Consider the following 24,464-nt stretch of genomic DNA (forward strand, 5'->3'; position numbering starts at 1 on the left):
ACAAGACACCCACTAATTTCCCGCACAATCAAGCTGTGCCTTTGAAATGCCAACTCAGTGCTCTCATTCAGCTGCCTACCCTATAATCTCTGTCAAATGCACACAGCGGAGGAGATGCGACAGATAAACACAAGGACATAAAAGATCCAGGAAATATAAACAAAAGATAAACAAAAATATGCACAAAAAGAAAATTGAGCAGAACTGTTCTTGTCACTCAGAGAACAAAGACGTTAAGCTGGCGGATGCGGGGGTGATAATAGGGAAGGTGAAAAACTAGAAGAAGAAGAAACTAAAAAAGAACTGAAATTAGCAAAGGCCGAAAAACCTAAAATGAGAAAACAAGGAGGAAGTAGATACAGGCATTTATATAACAGCCTCTAGTGTTGTTACTTAGCTTTGGTTATTTCTTCTTACCTATGCGATTATAATTTGGGGCTAGGTTTTGGAAATCCTCATTTAAACCACGATAGGCTTCTGAGGTTACAATGAACTAAGTTTCACATGGTCATTTTTCCAAGGTGCACATTAAGTTTAGAATAGGCATACATGAAAATGAAATTATTCACTTAGAGCCCTGAGAGCACTGTGTTACAACAGGTAAAGGCTTGGAAATTGGTCTGTTTGCATACAAGTGATGCTGATGGCTTGAGCCATCTCTAAAATGGTGACAAGCCTTTTCAAAGAAAGTGAAGGAACAGAATCATCTAATAATCATTTTATGTATTCTAAAAACACGGTCTTTTCTCATACGGTCTGTCTGAATAAACCAAAATCAGGGGGGATTTAAAATCTACAAAATTTATTAAATTCACGATGTCAATTGATACTGAATGGGAAACCTATATCAAGAATAACATGATTTTGTTTATTCTTCAAACGTTTAATGGATGACATCTTGCCTGTGTAAATTACAAGACTTTAAATTATTTGATTATGAGAAGAAACTTTTTGTACATGAAAAAAAGTGGTGGAGCTATGCACAACGAAGGGGGGACACAACTATGATTAACAGTGCTCTCTTAGTGTACTGGAATTACAATACACATTAAATATATCTTTTGGTGGTCCCAGTGTGTGTAGGTCTGTGTGAATGTGAGCTGGGGTCTATATGAGAGATAGGAAGATGGGCAGAGAAACACAAAAAGAGAGTGAGAAAATCAGAGAAAAAAATAAAAAGGATGTAAGACTTCATTCGACCTGGTAATGGGGGCCTCCAGATCCACAGGCTTCTTCATCTCCAACGAGAGTGCGGGGGCACATTGCTCCTCCTTATAACCCGGGGTCACCTTCACACGAGGACTTCCTCTGTGCAAACACACAAATACATTAATACAGAGACTCATTTTACTGATGTATGAGGAAAACTATTGAAATCCCAAAATGCAACACATTTTGAACTCAGAGCTGAAAAAGATTAATACACCCTAACTTGTCTGACCTCTGCTGGTACCATAGACTTTATATTTATTAATATTAACGGTCTATGGCTAGTACGTTGTCAAGGAATGTGACGCACACACACACACACACACACACACACCACACCACATCCCCAAACATACACACAAGACGTGGACACTTGATACAAAGCACAGAAATGGAAGGATTGGTAAAGGAAGAGAAAAAAGCATGGCAGCCACCCCTATGCACACACTTTTTTCACTATATAGATACCTATGATTTGGATGTTATGTTGGGGTGTCCATATACTATTGGTCATGCAGTGTATTAGTTACATTAATTTAAGAATTAATAGCAGCAATTAGCATCTAACATTTCACTGCTACATATGTAATGAAGAGCAAACATTAAATAAGAGGATTTTAATAAAGTCCTCTGTATTCCTACTGGAATTGTTAACCAGCTCTACTGACATAGAGCAGCTGGTTGATTGCTAAAGAGACAAAATGCAGCAAGCAAACAACCCTGAACTGGAAAAAGAAAATCTGTTGATGCTGAGTGTTAATATAAATCAATGCTGTTGTTGTTTATAACCAGTAATGTCATTATACCTTGTCATTTGCAGTAATAACACTAGCAAGTTAGCAGGGCTTATACTGGGATATCCGCTGTTTCAACAGCTTCAAACTGCACAGAAAGGTACAGGTAATATACACAAATATAACATGCATAATAATGATGCTTAAATTGCTCTTTAAGGGACTAATCATCTGTTAGTTGTTTAGGCTCCCTGCAAGCTGCATCTTGGCCCCCTCTGCTCACTTTACCTAAGCACGTGTCTATCAATATATGTGAGACTACGATGTGTGCTGCACTCACTTTGGATAGACCGGCTCATAGAGGGACTTGTCATTCCCTCCACCCAGCACGTCAAACAAGAGAATGTATCCTTTGGCAGTCTGAAAACAGAGAGAAAGGACTTTAAAAAAAAAAAAAACATCAATATAGTTGCTCAAGCAATTTTATTATGAACCAACCAATTTTGTAATCAGACACAAATGGAAAAAGGATTGGTTGGACACCGAGAACCCACAAAAGACCACAACATGTTTAAGAGAATACAAGTTAGGACAAACTGTGAAAATGGGAAGGGGAATTTAAAAGTAAAATTGAATATTATATTATTTATATGTCATCACACATTTGTCACTCAATGCCTTTTCAGGGGTAGAAAGAGAGAGAGAAACTAATAAAATGAGGGTGGGGGGGGTGTAGGGTTTATATTAATATATTCATATTTATAAACTAATATATTCATTAGATGGCAAAATATCGGTTACAATGTGTGTCTTTGTTAAAATAAGACCTCGTAATCATGCTGGTTATTTCCAGAAAGCAAAATCCACACCTTTACGTTTTGATGTAGAGCTGTCTGCCTTCTGAATTCTTTGACAAACAAATATTGTAACAATAGGATTACTTGCACTATTATTATTATTATTATTATTATTATTATTATTGTTAGGGTAGCTCAAGTTTTTCTATATCTCCTAGGTATGAGTTATACAGGGTCGTATTTGCAACCCAACTAATGTCACAGTTAAGAGACTATTTCTATGCACAGGGAATGAATATTTCCGTGCAGAATCATCAACAGGTTGAACGGTTACTGATAATGATGCTCGAAAACTAATTTGTCAGCATATCAAAACAGTTGAAACACACTTCAGGCTCCATTTGTCGGAGAAGCTCACACTACAAATGATGGCAAAATATAAGTAAAGTACAATACTTGTTTGCACGTACATTGTTGCAACAAAACTATTTCCACAACTTTACACAAAGACATACACATGGAGACACAAAGTGTTGTGAGGGAAAATAGTGAAATCGAGCCTGTAGACTGAAACGTGATATGTCACCTGATCTTAACTCCACTGTCAGCATACAATTGTTTTGCAATGACTGCGCATAGCAGAGGTCTTTGGTCATGCTAGAGACTAGACCCACCTATGACCAGAGTCTGTTTAATGCAGAAACCATGATTCTACTATTTACAGTATTTTATTCAGTTAGGCTTCACTGAATGGTGATGTTTTGCTTAAAAGTTGATGGCAGCGCACTGAAGTAACCCTTAACTTTTCTATTGTGGTGACAGTGTTGTTAATAGCAGGCTAACACATCCCCATAGCAATAAGAAAACCCAAACCAGAAAGAGGGTAAGGCAGCAGCAACATGAAGCTTGATTTGAAAAGAGCAGCCACAGCCAGAGAGGACAGAGCCAAACTGAGGCCTGCTAAACCCATCAACAACACTACAGCATGAATACACTCTACTTCAGACAAAATGTCAACTGTACTGTATATAATTCAAATGTTTGGGTTAAATGCTTCTGTTATAGATGTGTGCAAACTGTCCAAATTAAGCAGCTTAAATGGCCTTTTAAACAATAAAATACTGCCCATCTAAATGTGAAAAAAGAAACACTTGGAATCTACAGGTTTAATGTATAATTTATGGGGTAATTTTATGGATGGATGTTACTAATAACAAAGTTAACTTGATTGTAGTCATTTTCAAAAATCTAATTAAATGTGTGGCACAACATTGGAGACCTCTTTGAATGACATTTACATTAATCACGAAACACTGCCAACATCTATGACTTGATCATTTCCCAAATCATCATAAAATGGCCCAAGTGGTTTAGTCTCAGGAAAAATTATACAACAAACAAGTTGCTACTGATTTAATGCCTGTATTATGACATTTACAGGAGTTCAATTCACTGTCCAAATGAGGACATGCATTCAATGTTACACTGACTTAAACTTGTTGAGAAAAGTAATTTTGCACTGAGATTGCACAGATAAAATACCACTTTATCATATTCACGTTAGCACTCTATATATATATTTAGTTCAAGATGATCACAGTAGGACACAGTCTCATTACAATGACCTAGAAAGTTAATATAGCTTAAAGTGCGTCGGCAGTCCACATACAAATACGAGTAAGCACACCTAGAGCGTGTACCTCCACCATTGCTGCAAAATTCTCCATATTTGGTAATTTAACAGGATATGATTAGAATTTTTTTTAACTGCTTCCAGTTCCAGACACAGACACACACACACATCTCCCAAAGACATATACATACTTTTTATATAAATCAAAACACTACATTGTAATAAAATTAAAAAGGAGAAAATTGAGTAGAAATGATACAAAAGCGTAATCAAATAAATGTAGTGCAGGAAAAAGTACAATATTTCCCTCTGTGATGTGGGAGTAAAAGCATAAAGGCGCTCTGAAAGGAAATGTGAGTGTGTCTACATAGTCAGCTACTGTACTTCAAAAGCATGTAAATTACAAGAGGAAGGGAATCTTAGTGAAGTATCAAAGATGGTAGGGGGAGGGGAGGCAAACCATTTGACAATAGGACCAACTTCAGCAGTGTCTCCCACTATCCATGTCTCATCCCTTGTATCTGTAGTTACACTAGATACACAAAAACAATCATCTTTCAGGGGACATCATGATCAGGTTTACTTAAACTCATCTTGTCAGATTCGTGAAAAACTGTGGATTAAAAGAAACGAGAGATAAAGAGATACGGCCACAAATGAGATCCGTCCCATGTCTCCAGGACAATTGGTATGTTCACACCTGCTGAGATAATGATACAGGAAGAGGCCGGACCCCGGTCTTTGTCAACTAAGGCCCAATAAAGAAGTCGGCACAAAGATTCAAAAGGCTAAATGCACCCAGTGGCTTAATGTGGGGGGAAGTTTAAAATGTTTTCTCTTTATGTCCTCTGACAAATGGGAGCAGCAACAAAAAACTGCAGCTCCTGAAACAGCTCTTGGTACTCTCAAGAGTCTTTCATGATAGTGTTTGGCATTTGAAGCCAAAATACTTTTTGATATTCACTGGGAACTACTAAACCATTCTTCGAAGATCGCCTAGTTTCCTTCATAAGTGAGGGAATAAGATGAAACTTTGTTAATAACAGATGATTTCTTGGCCATGTATAAACTTGACTAGGTTTTTAAGACCCAGGACAGAGAGGGCATTGCTGTGGCAGCAGAAACACAATTTTATGATGACCTGATTTAACCTGGTTTCTCCTAATAACTTAGGGGTCTCGTGGGCACATATTGAATAATCAGTGAGAAGCACATAATAGGTGATACTGTAATTATAGGACTCAAATTGGGGCTTTTGCTCTTTTCATGTAAAACTTCCTCTTCTTTGTTGGCACTTACTACACTATTTAAGCCACCTATTACGATGTGATGCTGCATATAAAAGAGCGGGACATCAAAGGATTTGACTTGATGCTGCTGTAAAAACCCAATCAAATAGAAATGCAGAAGAAAAAGTTGACTAGTAACTACTCTAGTTCAGGCTTGCAAGTAGAATAAAAGATTTTCACAGAGAAAGTAGCAAGTCTGCAGAAAAGTGTACACCATGTAGTAGCATAATAACATCTCTTTTCTGCGTGTTTAAACAAGTTCCAGAGGTATGTGTGCACGCACACAGGCTGACATAAAAAAAACAGATTGAATAGAACTGCATGCGAAATTCCTCACTGAACATACGTAAAATGTGTTTTGCTTTTGAACAAACAAGTATGCAATGCAGCTGTGTGCATCTGGAACAGCGATATGTAAGAGCACACCCCTCCCAGGCAGTCCTGACTGACACACAAGAAGGCTAAGGACATCTGACCAATCACTTTCTCAATAGACATTGTAGCTAAATCTTGTTCATCCCTGGGTTGGTTAAACTGGTCTGCCATTGAGAGTAGAAAAGTAAAAATCTTAAATTACAGTACAGGAAAAACAACATGGGATAGTAGTAATACATAATTTGGAGTTTCAACCTGAAGATAAAACATGCCTGTCCCTTTCCAACAAGGACATATTTAATAGCTCTGTGTGATCAATGAGGGGACACAGCAAAAAAAGAAAAAAATCTAATCCAGTACAGCCACAACACAAATAAAGCCTGAAAAATATCCAGAGTTGAAACACATTTCTGATGCAGTCTCAACAAATGTATGTAATAATGTTTGTTACGTAATCTCCTGTTATTGCATCCACATCCCGAATGTGTGTATGTAATAGAAATATGCTGGATGAATTCGGGTAGCATTTGTTCACAAAAAACATAAAATGTGGCAGAAAATGTCGAGTGTGCAATTTTAAAGAGTCTGCTCCTTATTTTAAGAAAACTCTTTTAGCCTTTTGACACCTGCTGAACAATGGTTAATTAAAAAAGTACCAGTAAAATATTTGTACACTTTCTTTGTTTACTATTCTTATTGCCATTTTCACCATATACTTACAATGCTCATATTTACACAGCTAATAACATGTACTTGATGTTTGTGGAACTAAGCCTGTGCCATAGAAAACAGTACCAAATTATTGGTCACCAAAATATTCTTGGGCGAAAACCCTTTCTGAGGACTTCTGAGTGAGTCTAAAAACAAAGATGGAAAATGTTGGCCTTCGACGGAACTCAAATCGCAAGCAGAGCTAAATGCTGTATAGTGTTCCCCCTGTTTAAAGATCCATTCTTGACTCCTGCCGCAATAAAAAAAAGCTCGGTCAATTGCTTTGGCCGTTTCTTTCGCACTCTCGGCCTCATACACACAAGCAAGCTAAAGATAGTCCTAGCCATGGTTTAGGAGAGTGATTACGTTAGACTCAAGGTCTGCAGGCTGTGCGAGCAGCCAAACATCTGGGAAGCAGAAGTAGTTAAAGCAAGGAATTCGTCCTGGGCAACGCTGGCCTTTATAGAAATGATATAGCTTCTTGGAGTTAAAAAATATACAGCTAGTCAAGACACCACATACCCAATGGATAATTAGCAACAGGCTTAAGATGTGAAACGTGTAGCCTTTATGTCATCATAACATTCTTGGATAGAAAAAAACGATGGGTTCTTCGAGTACTTACGGAGCAGACATCTTGTGTGAAAAAGGCGTGTGTCATAACAAACCCTTGTTTGATTTACACAACTGAGATTACGATGAAAGAAAGCGAGTGACAGGATGACAGGTCATCTTCACAAATCTGCTAAAGGTTTACAGACACCCTATCAGGTCTATTTCTTATGGCCAGACTAAGCTCTTTCTTTGACAACAGGACCTGTTTTAGATTCAGACGGATTACTTCCTTCCTACTACAGTAGTAGAGGTTATGGGCATGTCTGCTGTGGACTGAGACCAGTTTGGCTTGTTTGATCATAACTAATCAATGCCAACAACCTTTGCTGCTGTTGCCTCAATGAAGCCCCTGTCATGTTTTTTTATATCTGTTTGTTAGGATTTGCAATTTCAACATAACACAAACATGTCACGCAGATGTAATATGGCATAATAAGTCTAAAGACAAAATTGCTATTGTGTAAGATGATTTCTTCATGCCGTTGACAAGTCCGGATCACGGTCACCACGAGGTGCTGGGTCCCAGTGCCAAGGTCATTTCTCGGGTATATATACCGGATATACTGGATATATACCGATATACTGGAGTTGACTTCCACTTAGTGTCGAGACTGAACCCAACGCAGATTCTCATTACTGTTGCTTTGAAGTTCTCACACACACACACACACACACACACACACACACACACACACACACACACACACACACACACACACACACACACACACACACACACACACACACACACACACACACACACACACACACACACACACACACACACACACACACACACACACACACACACACACACACACACACACACACACACAGTTAATGAGTCAGAATTAGACTCCGTTTGTGAAGCCCTGGAAGAGAGTGAACAAGCGTGCCCTGTTATTTTTAACTCCTCCACCTGCTCCCTGTTGTGGTTGGCAGGGTGGGCCTGGGGCCAAGCCAGACTTACTGCTTTCCCAGACACATTCACAGCATTCATTCATGTTTACGTTGGCTTCAGTGTAGCGATGACAGAAAGGAGAAAAAAGGGAGCAGAGATGGACACCTAAAGGCCAAGAAATCATTGCGCTAATATTTTCCAATAAGTTATGTTGTCTCTTTGTTGTGTCAACCATTTCATTGTGGATATGAACTGGCAGTTAAAGCTTTTACATGACACCATTAGACAATGTCGCCATTGTTTTTCCAATGGTCTTAATAAATGAGGCATTATCTAGACTTTTGACCACAGTACCAAATGTAAAATACGATAAAATTTCATGGTCAGCAGAATGGCTTCAAGGACAAGTGGTCGTGTTTTGGGAGAGTAATGTACAGCCCTCTGTCCCACTGATTTCTAAACAGCCTCTTGTGTCCCTCACAGTATTATATGCTGGAAAAAGATGCAGACTAGCTAGACAAAAGGTATTTGATGCAACATTTAAAAAAATAAAATGAAATTGCTGAACTTCTTGGAAACAGGACTGCAACAATTAATGTGCTCCCCTATTTTCAATCACTTCAATTTTTTTATTGTTTTTCATCAAGCAGCCATAAACTGAATCTCCAAGGGCGTTACACTGCTTTGTTGTCCCTATTAGTAGCCATATGTCTATTTCAGCATATGTACTTTAAGAGCTCCAAAAAGCCGGAGTCAAATTCCCTGTATGTTTTCACACTAACTTGGCCATTAACCCTTGTGTTGTCTTCCCATCAACCGTCATCTCTTTGCGCTTTTTCCAATGTTTTTGCTCTTTTTTCTACACTTTTTTTTTTTAATTCCTAGCCAACAAATGTAGCCAAATAATTAAAAAAAAACTTTTTTCAGCACTTATTGTCTATTTTTTGTGTCATTTTTTCCAAGGTTTTGGTAACTTTTTTTAAAAGTCATACATTTCAATAAAACAACCGAAATTCAATAAAAGTAATCATTTGTTTTACCTGAAGAACATTGTATGGCAACCATGTTATTTTTAGTCAATATTGTTGAAAGAAAGCCAAGTCTCTGATATTAAAAATGTAAAAAAAAATGGTCAAATTTGACCCGAGGACAACAGAAGGATTAAAGCTGATTCTGAGAAACAGATACAGCACATTCTAAGTATGGGAAAAAATATATATATATTTTTAAAGGCAAATATCGCTTGTCAAAGGTTAACACCAGAACATAAGGATTTGCACAGGAAATATGCTGGTCCTCCAATATGTGGATGACTTGAATTCTTTACCCAGCATTACTTCAGATTGGTTGTCCCACTAATTAGAGAGTCATGATTATTAGGTGAGGAAAACCCAGCAGTAGTTATGTAAAAAATCATGACCGGATTACTATTAACATCTCAGTTACGTTTCCTACATTATATTTCATGATTTATCCAAATGTACACTCTTAAGGGAGATAAACTTTTTAAAGGCCAACAGCAAACACTTTGATACCACAGGCAGCTAACAGAGTTGACTCCACAGCCCTGTAGGCATGGATGGAACAAAAACATGCAAACTAAAGCAGCAGGTTTGTTTATCTAGTGTACACTGGTGATTCTAATCAGCGCTTTGTTTTGATGCCGTCTGCTTCTTTACGGAGTCTTGGCGGGTGTCCTATGTGTTGCTGATCACATGGCCTTTGGAAGACGATAGAGTCATCTGCTGACTCGGGCACTTGCCTTGTGTGAGACTACTGAACAAGACACTTCCTTAACACAGTTATCTTAGTTGCAAGGCGTTCAACCGACAATCATGTGTAATGGTATCGAGAACAGAAAATGTCAGCAGTGGATGAAGTTCAATTATCTAAATTTTGCAAAAGGTGTGTGTAGTGTGAATGCAGTGTTGTTTTTGCTTTGAGTGAACACTGGAACTAGAGTATAATCATAACAAGACACATTGTTTTCTGTCAAACAAAGGCATGAGACCACAAGCAACGCGGACCAGCTGAATTAGTGCTTCTTCAATCACACACTTAGCCTAATAAGCTTGATTCTGCTACCACTACTCAAACTCTTGTGTGTTCGCTTGACACAGCAGATGCAGCATCCATCTGTTCCTTCTTTGGTCTCAAAGTATGTATCAAGACATTAGTTCAACACAGACAGGGCTCAATATCAAGGATTAGAAATGATAAGAACGATTTAAATTCAAACCTGAAAATAAATAACACCATCTCAATAAATCCAGCCGTGATGTACTGTGTTGCTTTCAGGGACACTCTGCTCCCTGATGATATCAAAACCTGCTTTCTCTCTCTGAACAAATCCACTGTTAGGGCTACATTTTGTGTAAATTATCCTTGGTTATGCTCTTGTCCTCAGTAGAACCTGTTTTGTAAAATGTGGTAACCACAAGGCCAGTGCAGCTGTCAAAATATAAGATGGATTGCGGTGCTTTATGATTCAAAGCAATGTGGGCATGTTGATTTGCTGTGCTAAAAAAAAAAGGCAAAAAAATTGACAGCTGATCAAAAATGACAATAGTGTTTTACAGCAAACATACATAAAACTAATCATGAACAATACTAATTATTATATTTTAAAAATCTAAAGGTACCGATTTTTAATAGGTGATAGATATGATCAGGGAACTGAACTACAAATGATCCAAATGGAGGCCTGACAGTGGAGGCAAGGTTGGGTTAAACTAACCTTCTTTCAGTAAGCATGCTGGCGAGAACGTTACATCTCCATGGAAATGAGCCTGAATTTTTAAAATTAAATCTTTTAATCTTTGTGGGCTGATAATTTGCATATTTTATGGTTGTGGGTCTTTTTTTGGCAGTTTACGCAAGGCAGGGCTATAATGAATTGAAGGAAGATCCTGGGGGAGATATTTCATGGTTACTTAAATAGGGGGGATGGGGACAGGTTAACACAGGCTGCGTATCCTCTCCCTCATCAGTTTTAGCATCCACATAAATTTGTATTGATTCGCAAAACAAATGAGGCCTTTTCCATCCCCTAAAAAAGCTGAGGTAGCTAGATCCTTTCAGAATGCTGTAATCTGTTCCCTATTTAGAGCTCGCCCACAAGTCTGATCTGCTAAGAAGGAGGTCAGAGTTCAATGGCAAAGGTTTATGCCCACCTTAAAACCAATTTAGTGACCAAAAGATGTTCTCTAAAGCCGATTTGTAAACATTTGTGATTTGATAAGCCACTGAACAACAGCCTGTTTCATAGAGAAGTACTGTTTCACTTTGAGTTGATTGACTCATGGTCAGAAACGGGACAAAGTATGTCAAGACTAGACAGAGAGCAAAGTGTAACTGAAGCATTCGTATATTATCTCAAAACGTCAGGCCAGTTTGTTCAGTGGAATTATTGATTTATCTACTACAGACATCGTACTGCCATTAGGCATTAGGATAGTACTGTTGAAGCCTTTATTTTTACTTTAATCCATAACGAGTTCCCTCTATCATTCCTTATCCCTATGGCAGAAAGTTGAGCCTCCCGCGAATTAAGTTCATCTTGACTAACTTGTCTGTCACAGTTCTGCACTAGGTCATTCTGGTTCTTCGAAGATGTTGTTCTTATGCCTTAAATTTCTTATGAGCTTAAAATTGGCCACTGTACTCCAGCAACATTAAGCCTGGAGCTAGTTGCGGACCTCTGCAAGATGCACACCTGAAGGGATTGCTATGCATGTTAAAGCATGTCTAGCTTCAGGAATCTTGCGTGAACATGCACATTCCTTTTCTCCCTTGAACGTGAAGTTATGACATGATGTAGAAAGCTTTAGGGACGTGTTTCAGTTCCGCTCTTATTGCAACGAGAATACCTTTCTTGTATCTAGAGATCAACAGAATAGCAAAAATAGGACAAATTCTACTGTTTAGGGACACGCATTCATTTTTCTCTTTCTAGCATTTGTCATGCTCATTCTACTGTGATGCACTGCAGTTACAGGGGAGTTGCTTCGATGTTTTTCTGTAACAGAAGGATCCTGGTCGAATTCAATTGTCAGTGAACTATTACTGAAGCATTTTCTACCCACTGACAGAAACTCTACATGCAACAAATCAGTGGTTAGAATGTGATAAGAGAGGAAATTACAGTAGCAAAAAGTAGAATGGAAAACAAACAGGTAAGACAGAGGAGAAAAAGAGTGTGGAAGAGAATAACAAATGATTACAGGTGACAGTTGACCACATGTGGCCCAACAGCACATTAGTAATACAATTACATAAAATGTAGCCAAAGGATAGAGTTGTTGACCTTTTACTGCTTAATCATGACATAATGTTGAACTGCTATTGTTATGCACCATTTGAGGAGGATGGATATTGCCAGTATATGTATCAGCACTTCATGGGGACTGAACAAGGACAACAATGTCCCACATTAATGTATACTAGTGTTTTCTAGTAAAAAACATAGGGAAAAGGGTGATATTGGTGGAGTGCTGTACTTACCGCCACAGCTATCATGGAGTTGTCTGGTTTCCATTCTGCTTTCTGGTAGAAGCCAAACTGGGCAGCCGCCTTTGCAGACTCGATATAGCTGACTATCAAAACACTGGGCTGTGGGTGGGAAAAGGGATTTGGGAAAGAAAATGAGCACTTTAAACATACTGCAAGTCAAAGAGTGCCACAAATGATCACACAATAACAACATCATCCACAACAGAACACATACTGTTACTGCCAAAAAATTAAAAAAAAAAAAAACGTCTGCCCATTTTATCTGCAAATAACCTATATAAAAGTTACATTTAAATATGTTTGGGGTCTGAATGAAAGTATTGTTTATGACACAGGCTTAATATTCTTTCTTTAGGCTCTTTCTTAAAATGTAATTTAACTGAAACAAAGAAAATACAAATCAGTACATTTTGGAGTGGTTTATTAATGAGACTGCTGGAGCAATCTAAAAGTAACCAAACGCAAACTCTGGACACAGAAACACTACACCATGGATGAACAAACAATCCATTTAGCTGTAACATATTTTAAACAATTAAAAAGTATGACAACATGTTTTAATGCATTTGTCCACCACCATCCCATTCCTGAAGGGGATGGTTATTTGTTGACACTTATTTAAATTGCCTCAAATGTTGGTTCGTACAATACAGATAAAAGTCTCTCCCGATGAATGGCATGACTGCGATACCTGACTGTTGCCAAACTGCTAACTGTTAACGTGAGGCTCATTTATACAGAAAAATATCACTCGGCCCAGCAAGCATGTTCAGGGGAGGCTACTGTTTCTACCATGCCACACAGACAGAAAGATGAACAGGCGTACACAGACAGACATTGCCTAAGAAAGTTGCCCTTAATTTGCCTCTACCCCTAAATCACTTCAGCAGCTATTTATCTAGTTCATTCAAATCCCCTACTACAACACATTGAGTGACTTAGTGTGAGTGACTTAGTATTTGTAATTGTGCAACTGTACAACAGATGTTAAAGAGGATCTATGGTAACAAAGTTAGTTTCTGAACAACAGAAATCTCAACAACTGGCAAAGCCCTATTCTTGAATAATTGGCATTATTCAACAACCAGTGGAAAAACCCCCGCAGATAATCTATGGTTTATTATTGAAGAATTTTTTAAGACATGTTACAGTTGTTGACTTAACGGGTAAACTGAATGGCTTTGGTCAGGTAACAAAAGCAGGGACAGAGCTTGTGTAACTCTAGCTATGCAACATTAGACCCCGTACCCAGCAACCGTAATGAGAGAGCAGGTTTTAAGTATGTCGACCCGATAATGTCCCCTTCGTAGCATGAAATCTTAATTATGTCAAAGATACCTGCACTGGTGAAGCTTCCTCGTGGGAAACAGAAATAGAAACCTCTCTCCTCATTACTAATTGCAATAATATCAGATCACAATCAGAACAAACTCATTAGGTGTTCTGAAAGTTCAAGTTAAAAAGGAAAGAGCTGGTAGAGCAGGCACCCATATTCAGAGGCTCATTTGTCATCATTTTTACAATTGACCTTTTCAAATTTAAACCAATACTTGTTGACAGCTATTAAGTGAGTTTAGATTGGGTAGATCAAACTTGATCTGCATTAAATATAACGGGCAAAAGAAATAATCAGGAAATACTCTTGCTTATTAATGTTAATGTCAAATAATCCATCAATGACTTTGGTTGTTGCACTTTTCAAGATATTGTTCAGGTTTGGAAAACTCACTCACTGCTTCACCCAAACCCTGCAGGCAGACAGGTGTGTTGCCCACTAACACACAGGTAGACATGCCAAAAGAACAAAAAACTGTAAAAAACTGAAGGACCTGAGTTTGCATGACAACATCCTGAATAGACAACCAGTGGCCTATACTTAATTTCAACTGAGCTAAAACTGAAAGGGTCTGGAGAGTAGTAGTGGCTCAACCGTGTGTATTACACCTTCAATGCTAATTCCCTATGGTCCACCTCAACTACATGGGGTCAGTTGGTGTAACTGTACTAATACCATGGGAGAGGAACATAAATAATTACATACTCGTAAAACTACATGCAACAATGCACGCACAATTGCTAATTTTTGCAGGCACCCAGAGCCAACTAGGGTGCTACAACTGCATCACAGTGTGCCGCCATCAACAAACCCCCCCTCTCTATCCTAGACATGAGCCTGAGCTCTCACAGAGCTGTGGCAGGGCAGAGGAACACAACAACTACAAGGCTAAACTACTGTGCTACACGGATTAAGTGATAACGCCTCAATTTAACTAGTTGGTCTCAGGCTGCGTGGTCGAGGGTTGATGGGATTAAAGAGAGTAGACCTGGTGGCAAAATGAGGGCTGAAAAAAAAAAAACAGGGGCAAGCAAGCTTGGAGGGCAAATGGCCATTTGACAATCAGCTTGATTCCCCAAATCAGCTGAGCAACATGCTAAAGTGTTTATAAAAAGAAATAGGTAGCAAAATATCTATATTTGTCGCTGCTAAGATATGAAGCATGACAGGCAGAAATATAATTCACCTGACTTTTAGAATAACTTTACACGTTATAAAAATATGTTTTATATTGATGGTGTTTCACAATTACAATACGCACACCATATCTAATTAACTATCACAATATGGTTTTCGTATTGAAATAGGGTCAAGCGTGTCATATGTGTTTGCTTTAAGAAATGTATTTAGAAAAATGGAAAATATATTACTCAAGAAAATTCCAGTACATCCCTATTGATACAGATAGATACAGATCTGAAATGTGCATGTCAAGAGAAGAGAAGTTGCTCCAATCAACATTCCTGACACAATCCATTTCCTGGACGCCTCATTGATACTCAAGGGGTCAGGCAGGCAAAGTTCTTAAGAAAGAGTCGAAGGAAAACATGGTTACATCCTGAGTAGGCAACCGGAAATACGGTGACACTGATCCATTGTTACTACACCTCAATAATATACAAGCGGTGTGGAACGCAGACTGCTACAAACAATGTGCTCCACTGCATGTTATCAAATCAAATAGGCCCTATTCATATCGGCATATGGTGTGTTAAAAAAAAAATAAGGAAGGGAGTGCAGTGTAAGTTCACAGGCCTCACAGTACAGGGACTTTTCTAGGGACTACATTGGATGCTGGTGTTGGCACTGGAAACAACGTTGACTGGGAAATCAACAATTTCATGAGCCATTCTGCATTCTAGGTAGAGGAGTTTCCTGGTAACAAATGATAATCCTTTGCCGTGAGTTTAAAATATCTTATGAGCAAATTAATAGATGTAGACAATGGTAAAAATAGGATGTTGTCTGCGGAAGCTGCCACTGTCCCGCACATCTCCTCAATGTCAGACTTAAATATCACCCCACTGCTCACATTACAGGTCCCTTGGCTCTAAACCAGCAACTTCCAGGGCCATATTGAGAACATAATATAGTAAATATGTCAATATATAGTATATATTGTTTCGTTAGAGAGGAAATAGGTTACTTTCTGCATAAAAACCTCTGCAAAGTCGTATTATTCATGACACTTACATTCCAAGCTATCCTCTTTTAAAAAGACAAAATACATAGAAATAGAGAGCAGGTCCACAGATTAGGGACATTTAGAGAAAATAAAATCCACACAAGATGTTGAAAAAGCAGCTTTGTTTTCAAGTTAGTACGGCATTTGTTTCTTTATTCGCCTAGTGAAAAGAAATGGATCAAATGTTATGCTAACATTTACGTTAAACTCTGGCAGGCTAAAAGAATTAGTGTTGAGCCGCCGCCTGACAGAACATACAGTTCCACATGTGTTGAGTATTTGTTTTGAACACAATTTAAAAAATCTCATGCTGAAAATAACTTAAAACTTTGAACTTGAAGTTTGCCTATTGAGGCAGAGTGGTGAGAATAGAAATGGTCACTAAAAGTATTGAATGTAGCCAATGAACTCAACCAGTTAACACTTTCCCCTCTGACTAACATGAAGCCTTCATCAGGTGAGAGGATGAAAAGCCACCGAACCTTTGTCACGAATGAGGGAGTAACGTTAAATGGGAGGAACGACGCACTTTCAGATACAACTATGCCTTTTGTGGCACACGTATACGGATATACTCAAACTGTAATGATGTGTAACAATGTCACCTGTCAGCTATGTAATAGGTATGTAGGTGACCCCGTTCGCCAACACAAGCAGGTTAATACCTCCATCTCGCTCATTATCACTAATGAAATCCTTGCTGATCTCGATGTTTTAAACCATAATTGTAATAAACATGAAGGTCAGACAGCTAGATTGTTACGCAGTATTTCAAACTTTACAAATAAAATCATGGTGGTTGTAGCTGGAGAAGAAAGGATAACCGCGTATGTACTGCTCAAGTTAGCTAAAATTAAAGTAGCATTCAAAGCATTGTTTTTATCGGGGCAGCTGATTCGTGAGCATGACTGAACAGATGCTTCTTCACTTACCCGACTAAACCAAATGCTGAGCTGTGTCTCTGACAGCACGGCAAAGTAAAACCTCTGGGAGCTGGGATGGATGTGGAAGGGCTCCTCTTCACTCCTCAGCGGACAAAGCAGCCTCCGGGGCCAGCCGGTTAGAAAATACATGACGGCAAACTCACTCCGCCTCGACACTCCAAACAGTGTCGCAATGCCAGAACGTCGGTGCCCCGTATTCCCCCTGCAGTGTTTAATCCAAGCGAGTCATGGACGCTGTTTCCGTAAACATGAAAACTTAAAAAAAGAAGGTGCATGCAGTCCAGCGTTAGCCCTGGTCAGGTTATAAATCCATGAATGCCGTACAGAGAGCTTCCAGCAGCCGATGGAGCTACACAGCTAGCTAGCCCGCTGTTAGCATTCGCTTTACAACTTGAAGCTAGTGAGCTATCCGAGGCAACGACAGCCTAACCGAAAACAGAAGCAACCAGGCCCGCGCCGACAGCACGCAGCACAAAACAGCTTGCTGCTGCAGACAAATGGGTCGAGTCACTTTCGCTCCCGCTGCCGTGTCAATGTTTACGGTGTCTGGACCAGCGGTATTTAATAACGGTAAAGCGTCCAGTTTTCACTCCTCTGTGCCTCACCGTCGCCATCTTTACAAGAGTCTGTGTGACTCTAAGTTGATTGGCCACGACGGAGACGTTTGTGTCTGTTGACATCTGACGTCAACACTCCGTTATCTGAAACCATGGTAGGCCACGTGGATCAACAGTGACATCTGGTGGTGGAAAAATAATAGCCTACGTCTTTAATTGAATAGCTGCAGAAATCATGCAGGGAAGATATCCACTGTCTACAGTATATTTTTTGTCTCTCACCTCTAATCAATTTAAAACATGATTAAAAGGGTGTGACAAATCATCATGTTCTGGCTAAAAGGCTGGAATGATCCAACATCAACAGCAAGTCCAACATCGGAGAATTGAGCATATGAACTTGGTAATGTTTTCCTGTTTTCTCTGGAAAAAAACTTAAGGGAACACCAACCATTGCTCCCATCCACGTCACGAATAAAGTGAGTTAAAGACTTAAATTAACGAGCTAACTGCACTGATCCTATTGCTAATGGGTTAAATAAAGAGATTAAATTGACTTTACTCGATACATACATATATGTATATATACGTATCAATCGTACAATTACATGTAGAGTATTGTAGTTTCTTTATATTCTTTATTCTCTTCTTATTTTTCTTCTTCTTCTTCTAATTATTATTGATATTATTATTATTGTTATTAATAGTATTATTATTATTAACGCCACATAGGAGACATAGTGGTAGAAGAAGAAGAGAAAAAAGAAGAGAAAAAAGAAGAAGACGCTGGGTTACAGTATTTTATATTTTTTTATATTTACTGGTCTTATAATTTGTTAACAGAGACGGTTAAGCCGTTTTAAGATCATACTCACGTTAGGTAAAAAACATTCAGGCTCACTTCGGTAGGGGGCGGTATAATGAGCATAGTTCTTTGCTAACTGCCGAACAGGAATAAGAAGAAGAAGAAACGGCAGATGCAGAAGCAGAAGCATGGCTGCTGACATGAGATTACCAACTATTCAAAAACCAGTATCGCTATCAGTTTCTGCTTTGGGCCGAAAAGATTTGGTCGTCCCCGGCGATGTTATCACTTCAGACACCGGCTTCATGAGGTAGGCTTTTGGTCGCAGGGGCACCGCCAGGAATTTTGGGCCCCTTGACAAAAAAAATAATCAAATTGGGCCCCCTCTGCGCAGCTGTTGTCGCCACATTTACCTTTTTTGGGGGGCTCCTGTCAATCATGGGCCCGAGCCTGTTTGGTCGATGCACTGATGGTGTGATTGGCTGCTGTGTATCGTGGCCAGTGCCACACTATGTTTTCATGGAAGGGAATCGATTAAAAGTAGCTTGATGTTGGGATCACTTGGGATAATGTAGTTTTACCATGAGGTAGATTTAATGTGACCACCATCATCGCCATCAGTGTCATTATTATTAACTGTGATCATGTCTTCCTTTATCTCTGCATGGCTAACTGAGAAAGTTCCTCTAGCTGTCAGTGTGGTGTCTTGTTGACTTCTGGCTGTATAGTTTAACCTGTACTAATGTCTTGCTGTTTCCTGTCACTCTGCTCTAAAATCAGCTGGCCAAAAAACTAGAGTTGAAAATGAACCGGCTGGCAAACACACATTGGCACATTTACAGAAATGTTAATTACTGTGTGTTGTCCTTTTTATAAAGTTAAGAATAAGAAGTATGTTGACCGCACTAGATTAAAGTTACCTTTCAAAAGGGGTGAGTTTATGCTGGTTTACTCTCTGACCATAATCATATTGATTAAGTTGTGTAACCTTTTATGAAATATTTAGACTTCATGCCTACCTAACCTGTCTAGTGCCATCTGCCATCAACAGTGATCTGTGTAAATCCCATCTTTTCTGGTTGACTAACAATATGTAATGTTAGTGAAATTGTGATAGGGACTCTGAACAGGAACGACATAATAGATTAGATTAGATTAGATTCAACTTTATTGTCATTACACAGGTACAAGGCAACGAAATGCAGTTTGGGTCTAACCAGAAGTGCAATAGCAGTAAGTGCAGGATATACAATGGTTCCGTAAGTGTAGGACATGGATATGTACTGAATAAATATAGAAATGAATACTATTATAAACAGAATTTAACAGATGGGTTTGTCCTATGAATATAAAATATAGATAACAAGTTTTGTGAGCAAGATTTACAGCTAGAAATGTACTGAATATAATACACCGGATATTACTATAAGTAGAAATCTTTACAGATATGTGCAAATAACATAATATACTAATGTTTCACAGAGTTTACAGGTGAGTATGTACTATGAATATATATATATATATTTATATATATATATATATATATATATATATAATTTAGTCCTTTAAGATCGTGTCACTGTGTTTGCACTATCTGGTGCTCATAGTAAACCCAGCTTTTTCTTTAGCACATACATTTTTGGCTGTATTAATCATTATCATCAAAATACACCATTTATCCACAGGGGTCATGGTACCTATGTGGATGAAGACAAGCTGACGGCTTCAGTTGCTGGAGAGGTGCAGAGAGTGGACAAGCTGATCTGTGTCAGACCACTTAAGACCAGGTAAGGTGTTCAATTAAGGCTCTTATACATTTACAGTCAAGTAATAGTTAGTTCTATATATATATATAGAATATATATATATAGTTGTTCTGGATTGTCTATGTACTGCGGTTTTTGCAGAAAGGATGTAGATTTATGATTTAGTGGTATGTTATTTAATTGCAGGTTCAACGGTGAAGTTGGAGATGTGGTGGTTGGCAGAATCACAGAGGTAAGTCACTGCCACCACATCTCTTCTGATGTCTGACATTTGACATGCATCCTGAAAATATATGGTTACGACAAGCGGTATTTATTTTGGCTGGGGAAACATTTATCAATATGTGCGTTTTTTTTTGTAATACGTAGGTTCAACAGAAACGGTGGAAAGTGGAGACCAACTCACGGCTGGACTCTGTCCTCTTGTTGTCCTCTGTCAATCTGCCTGGAGGAGAGCTGGTGAGATGCTAGAAAATTCCCAGGGAAAAGTGTTCTGTGTATTACACTGTTAGTTGATCTAGCATCATCCTAAAGAACAGGGAAATGGTTTTAGGACAGGGAAGTTTTCTAAAAGTTTCATTTATTGTTTGTCTTTTATTTTATTTTTCTCTTTTAGAGGAGACGATCAGCAGAAGATGAGCTCACCATGAGAGAATACCTTCAGGAGGGCGATCTCATCAGTGTAATTTACAGTTTATCATAATCTTTCCTTCGCTGCTCCATTTTATTATTCTCAATAATAATGTTCTTGTTGCTCTTTTCCTGTGCTTTTAGGCTGAGGTGCAGTCTGTGTTCTCCGATGGAGCCCTTTCCCTGCACACCCGTAGTTTAAAGTATGGAAAAGTAAGTTATGTCAGTGTACACAATTACAGAGTACAGCTAAGATGAAAACCCCAAAAATGTTTTTGTTTGTTCAATCTACACAGTTTCTACACACTATTTCTACACACTATATCACCAACAGAATGCCAAAGTGATTTTGCTCCCCAATAAACTAGTAATACTTTACCTTTCCAATTTGACCTAAAATCTTGTTTCTTTTTTATCTGGCTATCAGTTGGGGCAAGGAGTGCTGGTGCAGCTTTCTCCTTCTCTGATCAAGAGGCAGAAAACACATTTCCACAACCTGCCATGTGGTGCATCAATCATCCTCGGGAATAACGGCTTTGTGTGGTTATATCCCACACCTGAACAACAGGATGAAGAGGCTGGGGGCTTCTATACCAGCCTGGAGGTAGGAACAGAAAATAATTTTTAAATGTAAAAGTTAACCAGGTTTTGTTTAGATACTCTTACAGTACAAGATGTGAGTAATCTGCCGGTAGGAGACGTTTAAAAAAAAAATTATTTCCCTGTATGTATTTAACTTATTGGTTTTCACGTCTCTTGTATGCCCTTTCAGCCTGTTGGTCTGTCAGATCGAGAAGTAATTTCACGGCTGAGAAACTGCCTACTGGCTTTGGCTGCACATAAAGTCCTTTTGTATGACACCAGTGTGCTCTATTGCTATGAATCATCAGTTCAACACCAGGTAGGAAGCAATCAGATACAATTTGATGTACTATAATATGTGACTGTTTTTAATTACACTTGCTGTTTCTCAAGAGCAATAGAAAGATACACAATTGGACTTTTCCTGTGATTTATTGTGACATCTGGTGGCCATTAAGAAAAACTACAGCAAGACTTGATTGCAGTTCTAAACTTTGACTCTGCTGCTAAATCAGTGTGAAACAGACGTGGTTGATTTCATTGCTCTTTTGGGTTTGGAACTGAAGACTTAATCACTACTGCTTCTTATAAATATTGTGCATATATAAAAACAGCATTTTAGCAATAAGGCAATCACCGTATTGTTGTTGAAGCATCTACGTGGCACATATTACATGGACGGTGCTTAGTTTTAGTTATTTGTAGACATTACTTTGTAAAGTTTTCTCTCTTGCTAATAACCCTGTCTAACCAAGCCAACCCCAGTTGTTTTAGGTTTTGTTTAGCAGTGTGAAGCTGCGGCTTTCTTAAGCTGCAAATTAAAAGTACACCGTAGATATTATTGCCAAAGATTTCTTATATGGTTTACCTTGGTAACAAAAAACAAAATATGTTTATTGCTAATGCTTAAATCTCTAAGAAATTACTCTATTAAAATATTTGAGAATGAGTTTGGATTGTGTATAATTTTGCTGGTTTGTCTTAGTAGGATTTTACTCTTATTTTTAGTTATTAAAGCCTATATGTAAATATTGTCTAACAGGATTCATATGTTGTTGTTTTTTCAATGTAATTGATTTAAAATTTGCCACTTTATGCTGTCTCTGTAGGTCAAGGACATCTTGAAACCAGAAGTGATGGAGGAGATTGTAATGTTGACGCAACAGAAGCTGTTAGAACAGGAAGGTTAAAGAGCAGAAATCCTAACTCTGACCCTATCTCAGAACCCAGATCACATCCAACAGTTATGTCAGAGACTGACCACCCATCAAAGGATTGATTAGCCTTTTTTCAAAGAACAATAAGAATGTATTGAGATAGTCTTGTTGTACAGTTGAACAACTCAAAGTGTATTTTATGTAACACAACTGATGACTATTATTTGACTGCTTATGGAAATTATGGGTATTTTCTCCTACTTCGGCAGCATTGAGAAATTTCTAAATCAGCTGTTCTGACATTTTTACAGAGGTATAGTGGAACAATTTTTGATAATGTTTGGTGTTATACAAAAAACTGTTGTTGTAATACATTTTCTATAAATATCAATACTTCTCGGCCTTTTTTGAATGACAAAACAGGAAGGAAAGAATGTCTTAAAATGTCTTTTAAGGGGTTTTAGTTATGTTATGCAATCTTTTCCTGTTAGTAATAATACCGAGATGTCTACGGAAAATCTTTAAAATGTTTTATTTTGAATTAAGATTAAACCACTATTAAATGGTAGATTAACTAAGATGGTGAAAGTGGTGAAGCTTACCAGAGCACAACTGTGTTTTCTTAAATATTTGAATAATATCGGTTTATCAGTATACAAAGCTCAGTGAAAAACATTCACAGTACTTTACACTGTCATCATTTTTGTTTGTTTTTACAACATGCTGCATGTACTGTATGGAGGAACCGAAATGAAGTTGTTGCTCCTGTAAAACACAATATCATCTAATTTTATTAAGTGAAAGGGGTTGAAAAGCAGGTTTTAGTAGACTTTATTTAACTTATTTTCTCTAAGTATGCCCTCTCGGTGGAATGGGAAGCACTCTGCCCTGGAGGCTGCACTTCAGCATGATGAAACCTCTGCTCTGGTCCCCGGCCTTTCCCAGCCCACGCACGCACGCGACGTCAGACGTAACCCCACCCACATATTTCTGTAAACCACCTTGCGTATGGAAGTATGGCGGCACCAGCGACGCAAGTACTCCTCGACCAAAGTTTATTGCTCAGATTTTCACGTGAGAGCGATGAATAAGTACGCGAACCGAGCGGGAAGTAACGAAGAGTTTGGCGACCGTTATCGGAGGGAAGGGCTTGCAGAAAGAGTCGTCGGTCTCTGGCCGTTAGAGATTCCTCTATTTCTCTTCACCTCCTTGATTGAAGGGGCTGTAGTCCGGGTACCACAGGGGAAGAAACTCCGCAAGACGGGAAGAGTGGATACGGAAGTTTGAAACAAACTCTTGCTTCGGAAAGCCAATTGCAAAGCATGTAATTGTGGTGACAGAGTTCTTTTGTTTGAGACATTTGAGTGCACTTGTCCGATATTTATGACCAGCGTGTTAAAAGCGGCACCGTAAGCACCAACTGTTGCTCGATGTGCATTTAATGGTCTGGCGCTGCACACCACCAGCTAACGTTAGTTAGCCTCCATGGCTACCTTTAACATTAGCTTGAGGTCGCCAGCTAACCAACGATATACATGTTTCAGTGTAAGTTTCCGTTCATTTGTCTGTCTTTGCTGTATATACTTTGCTGTATATAAGTGTTTAAGTACAGTGCACGTTTTGGATAAATGTGTCATTGCTTTAGTGCTCATTGCTGATTTATGTTTTGGACATTGCTGTTGTAAAAGAAAAAGAAAAATGTTGCACAGGGACGGCCTTATGGATA

At 38.6% G+C, this 24,464-nt stretch overlaps 3 protein-coding genes across 4 annotated transcripts in view; 2 read left to right on the top strand and 1 right to left on the bottom strand.

Annotated features, from left to right (window-relative positions):
* The window catches only part of ric1 (RIC1 homolog, RAB6A GEF complex partner 1), a 30,661-nt gene extending 12,779 nt beyond the window's left edge, over positions 1-17,882 (bottom strand). Inside the window, exons 1-4 of the mRNA XM_034896994.1 lie at positions 17,230-17,882; positions 12,768-12,875; positions 2,284-2,363; positions 1,201-1,308 (exon numbers count right to left, since the gene is read on the bottom strand). Coding sequence (XP_034752885.1) covers positions 1,201-1,308; positions 2,284-2,363; positions 12,768-12,875; positions 17,230-17,370 — 437 coding nt within the window. The 5' untranslated portion in view covers positions 17,371-17,882. The remainder of the gene's footprint in view (positions 1-1,200; positions 1,309-2,283; positions 2,364-12,767; positions 12,876-17,229) is intronic.
* An 849-nt stretch (positions 17,883-18,731) lies between these two features.
* On the top strand, positions 18,732-23,129 carry exosc2 (exosome component 2). Its single transcript, XM_034896986.1, has 9 exons — positions 18,732-18,913; positions 20,289-20,390; positions 20,556-20,601; positions 20,739-20,828; positions 20,986-21,051; positions 21,144-21,212; positions 21,427-21,603; positions 21,772-21,900; positions 22,691-23,129. The coding sequence occupies exons 1-9, from the start codon at positions 18,792-18,794 to the stop codon at positions 22,769-22,771; spliced, it is 882 nt and encodes a 293-aa protein (XP_034752877.1). The 5' UTR covers positions 18,732-18,791; the 3' UTR covers positions 22,772-23,129.
* A 224-nt stretch (positions 23,130-23,353) lies between these two features.
* Positions 23,354-24,464, top strand: part of abl1 (c-abl oncogene 1, non-receptor tyrosine kinase) — a 30,564-nt gene continuing 29,453 nt past the window's right edge. For both annotated transcript variants that reach the window (XM_034896981.1, XM_034896982.1), the window contains exon 1: positions 23,354-24,283. The gene's annotated coding sequence lies outside the window, so the exon portion shown is untranslated. The remainder of the gene's footprint in view (positions 24,284-24,464) is intronic.

The sequence above is a fragment of the Etheostoma cragini genome, chromosome 16, assembly GCF_013103735.1.
Source record: "Etheostoma cragini isolate CJK2018 chromosome 16, CSU_Ecrag_1.0, whole genome shotgun sequence".
In the NCBI taxonomy this organism is placed as follows: domain Eukaryota; kingdom Metazoa; phylum Chordata; class Actinopteri; order Perciformes; family Percidae; genus Etheostoma; species Etheostoma cragini.

What these genes read in the sequence shown, in the direction of transcription:
- exosc2 (XM_034896986.1), top strand. Translation starts at nt 18,792, where the DNA reads ATGGCTGCTGACATGAGATTACCAACTATTCAAAAACCAGTATCGCTA. An exon ending in GCTTCTATACCAGCCTGGAG is followed by an intron (nt 21,604 to 21,771) that starts GTAGGAACAGAA and finishes ATGCCCTTTCAG; the next exon opens with CCTGTTGGTCTGTCAGATCG. An exon ending in AATCATCAGTTCAACACCAG is followed by an intron (nt 21,901 to 22,690) that starts GTAGGAAGCAAT and finishes CTGTCTCTGTAG; the next exon opens with GTCAAGGACATCTTGAAACC.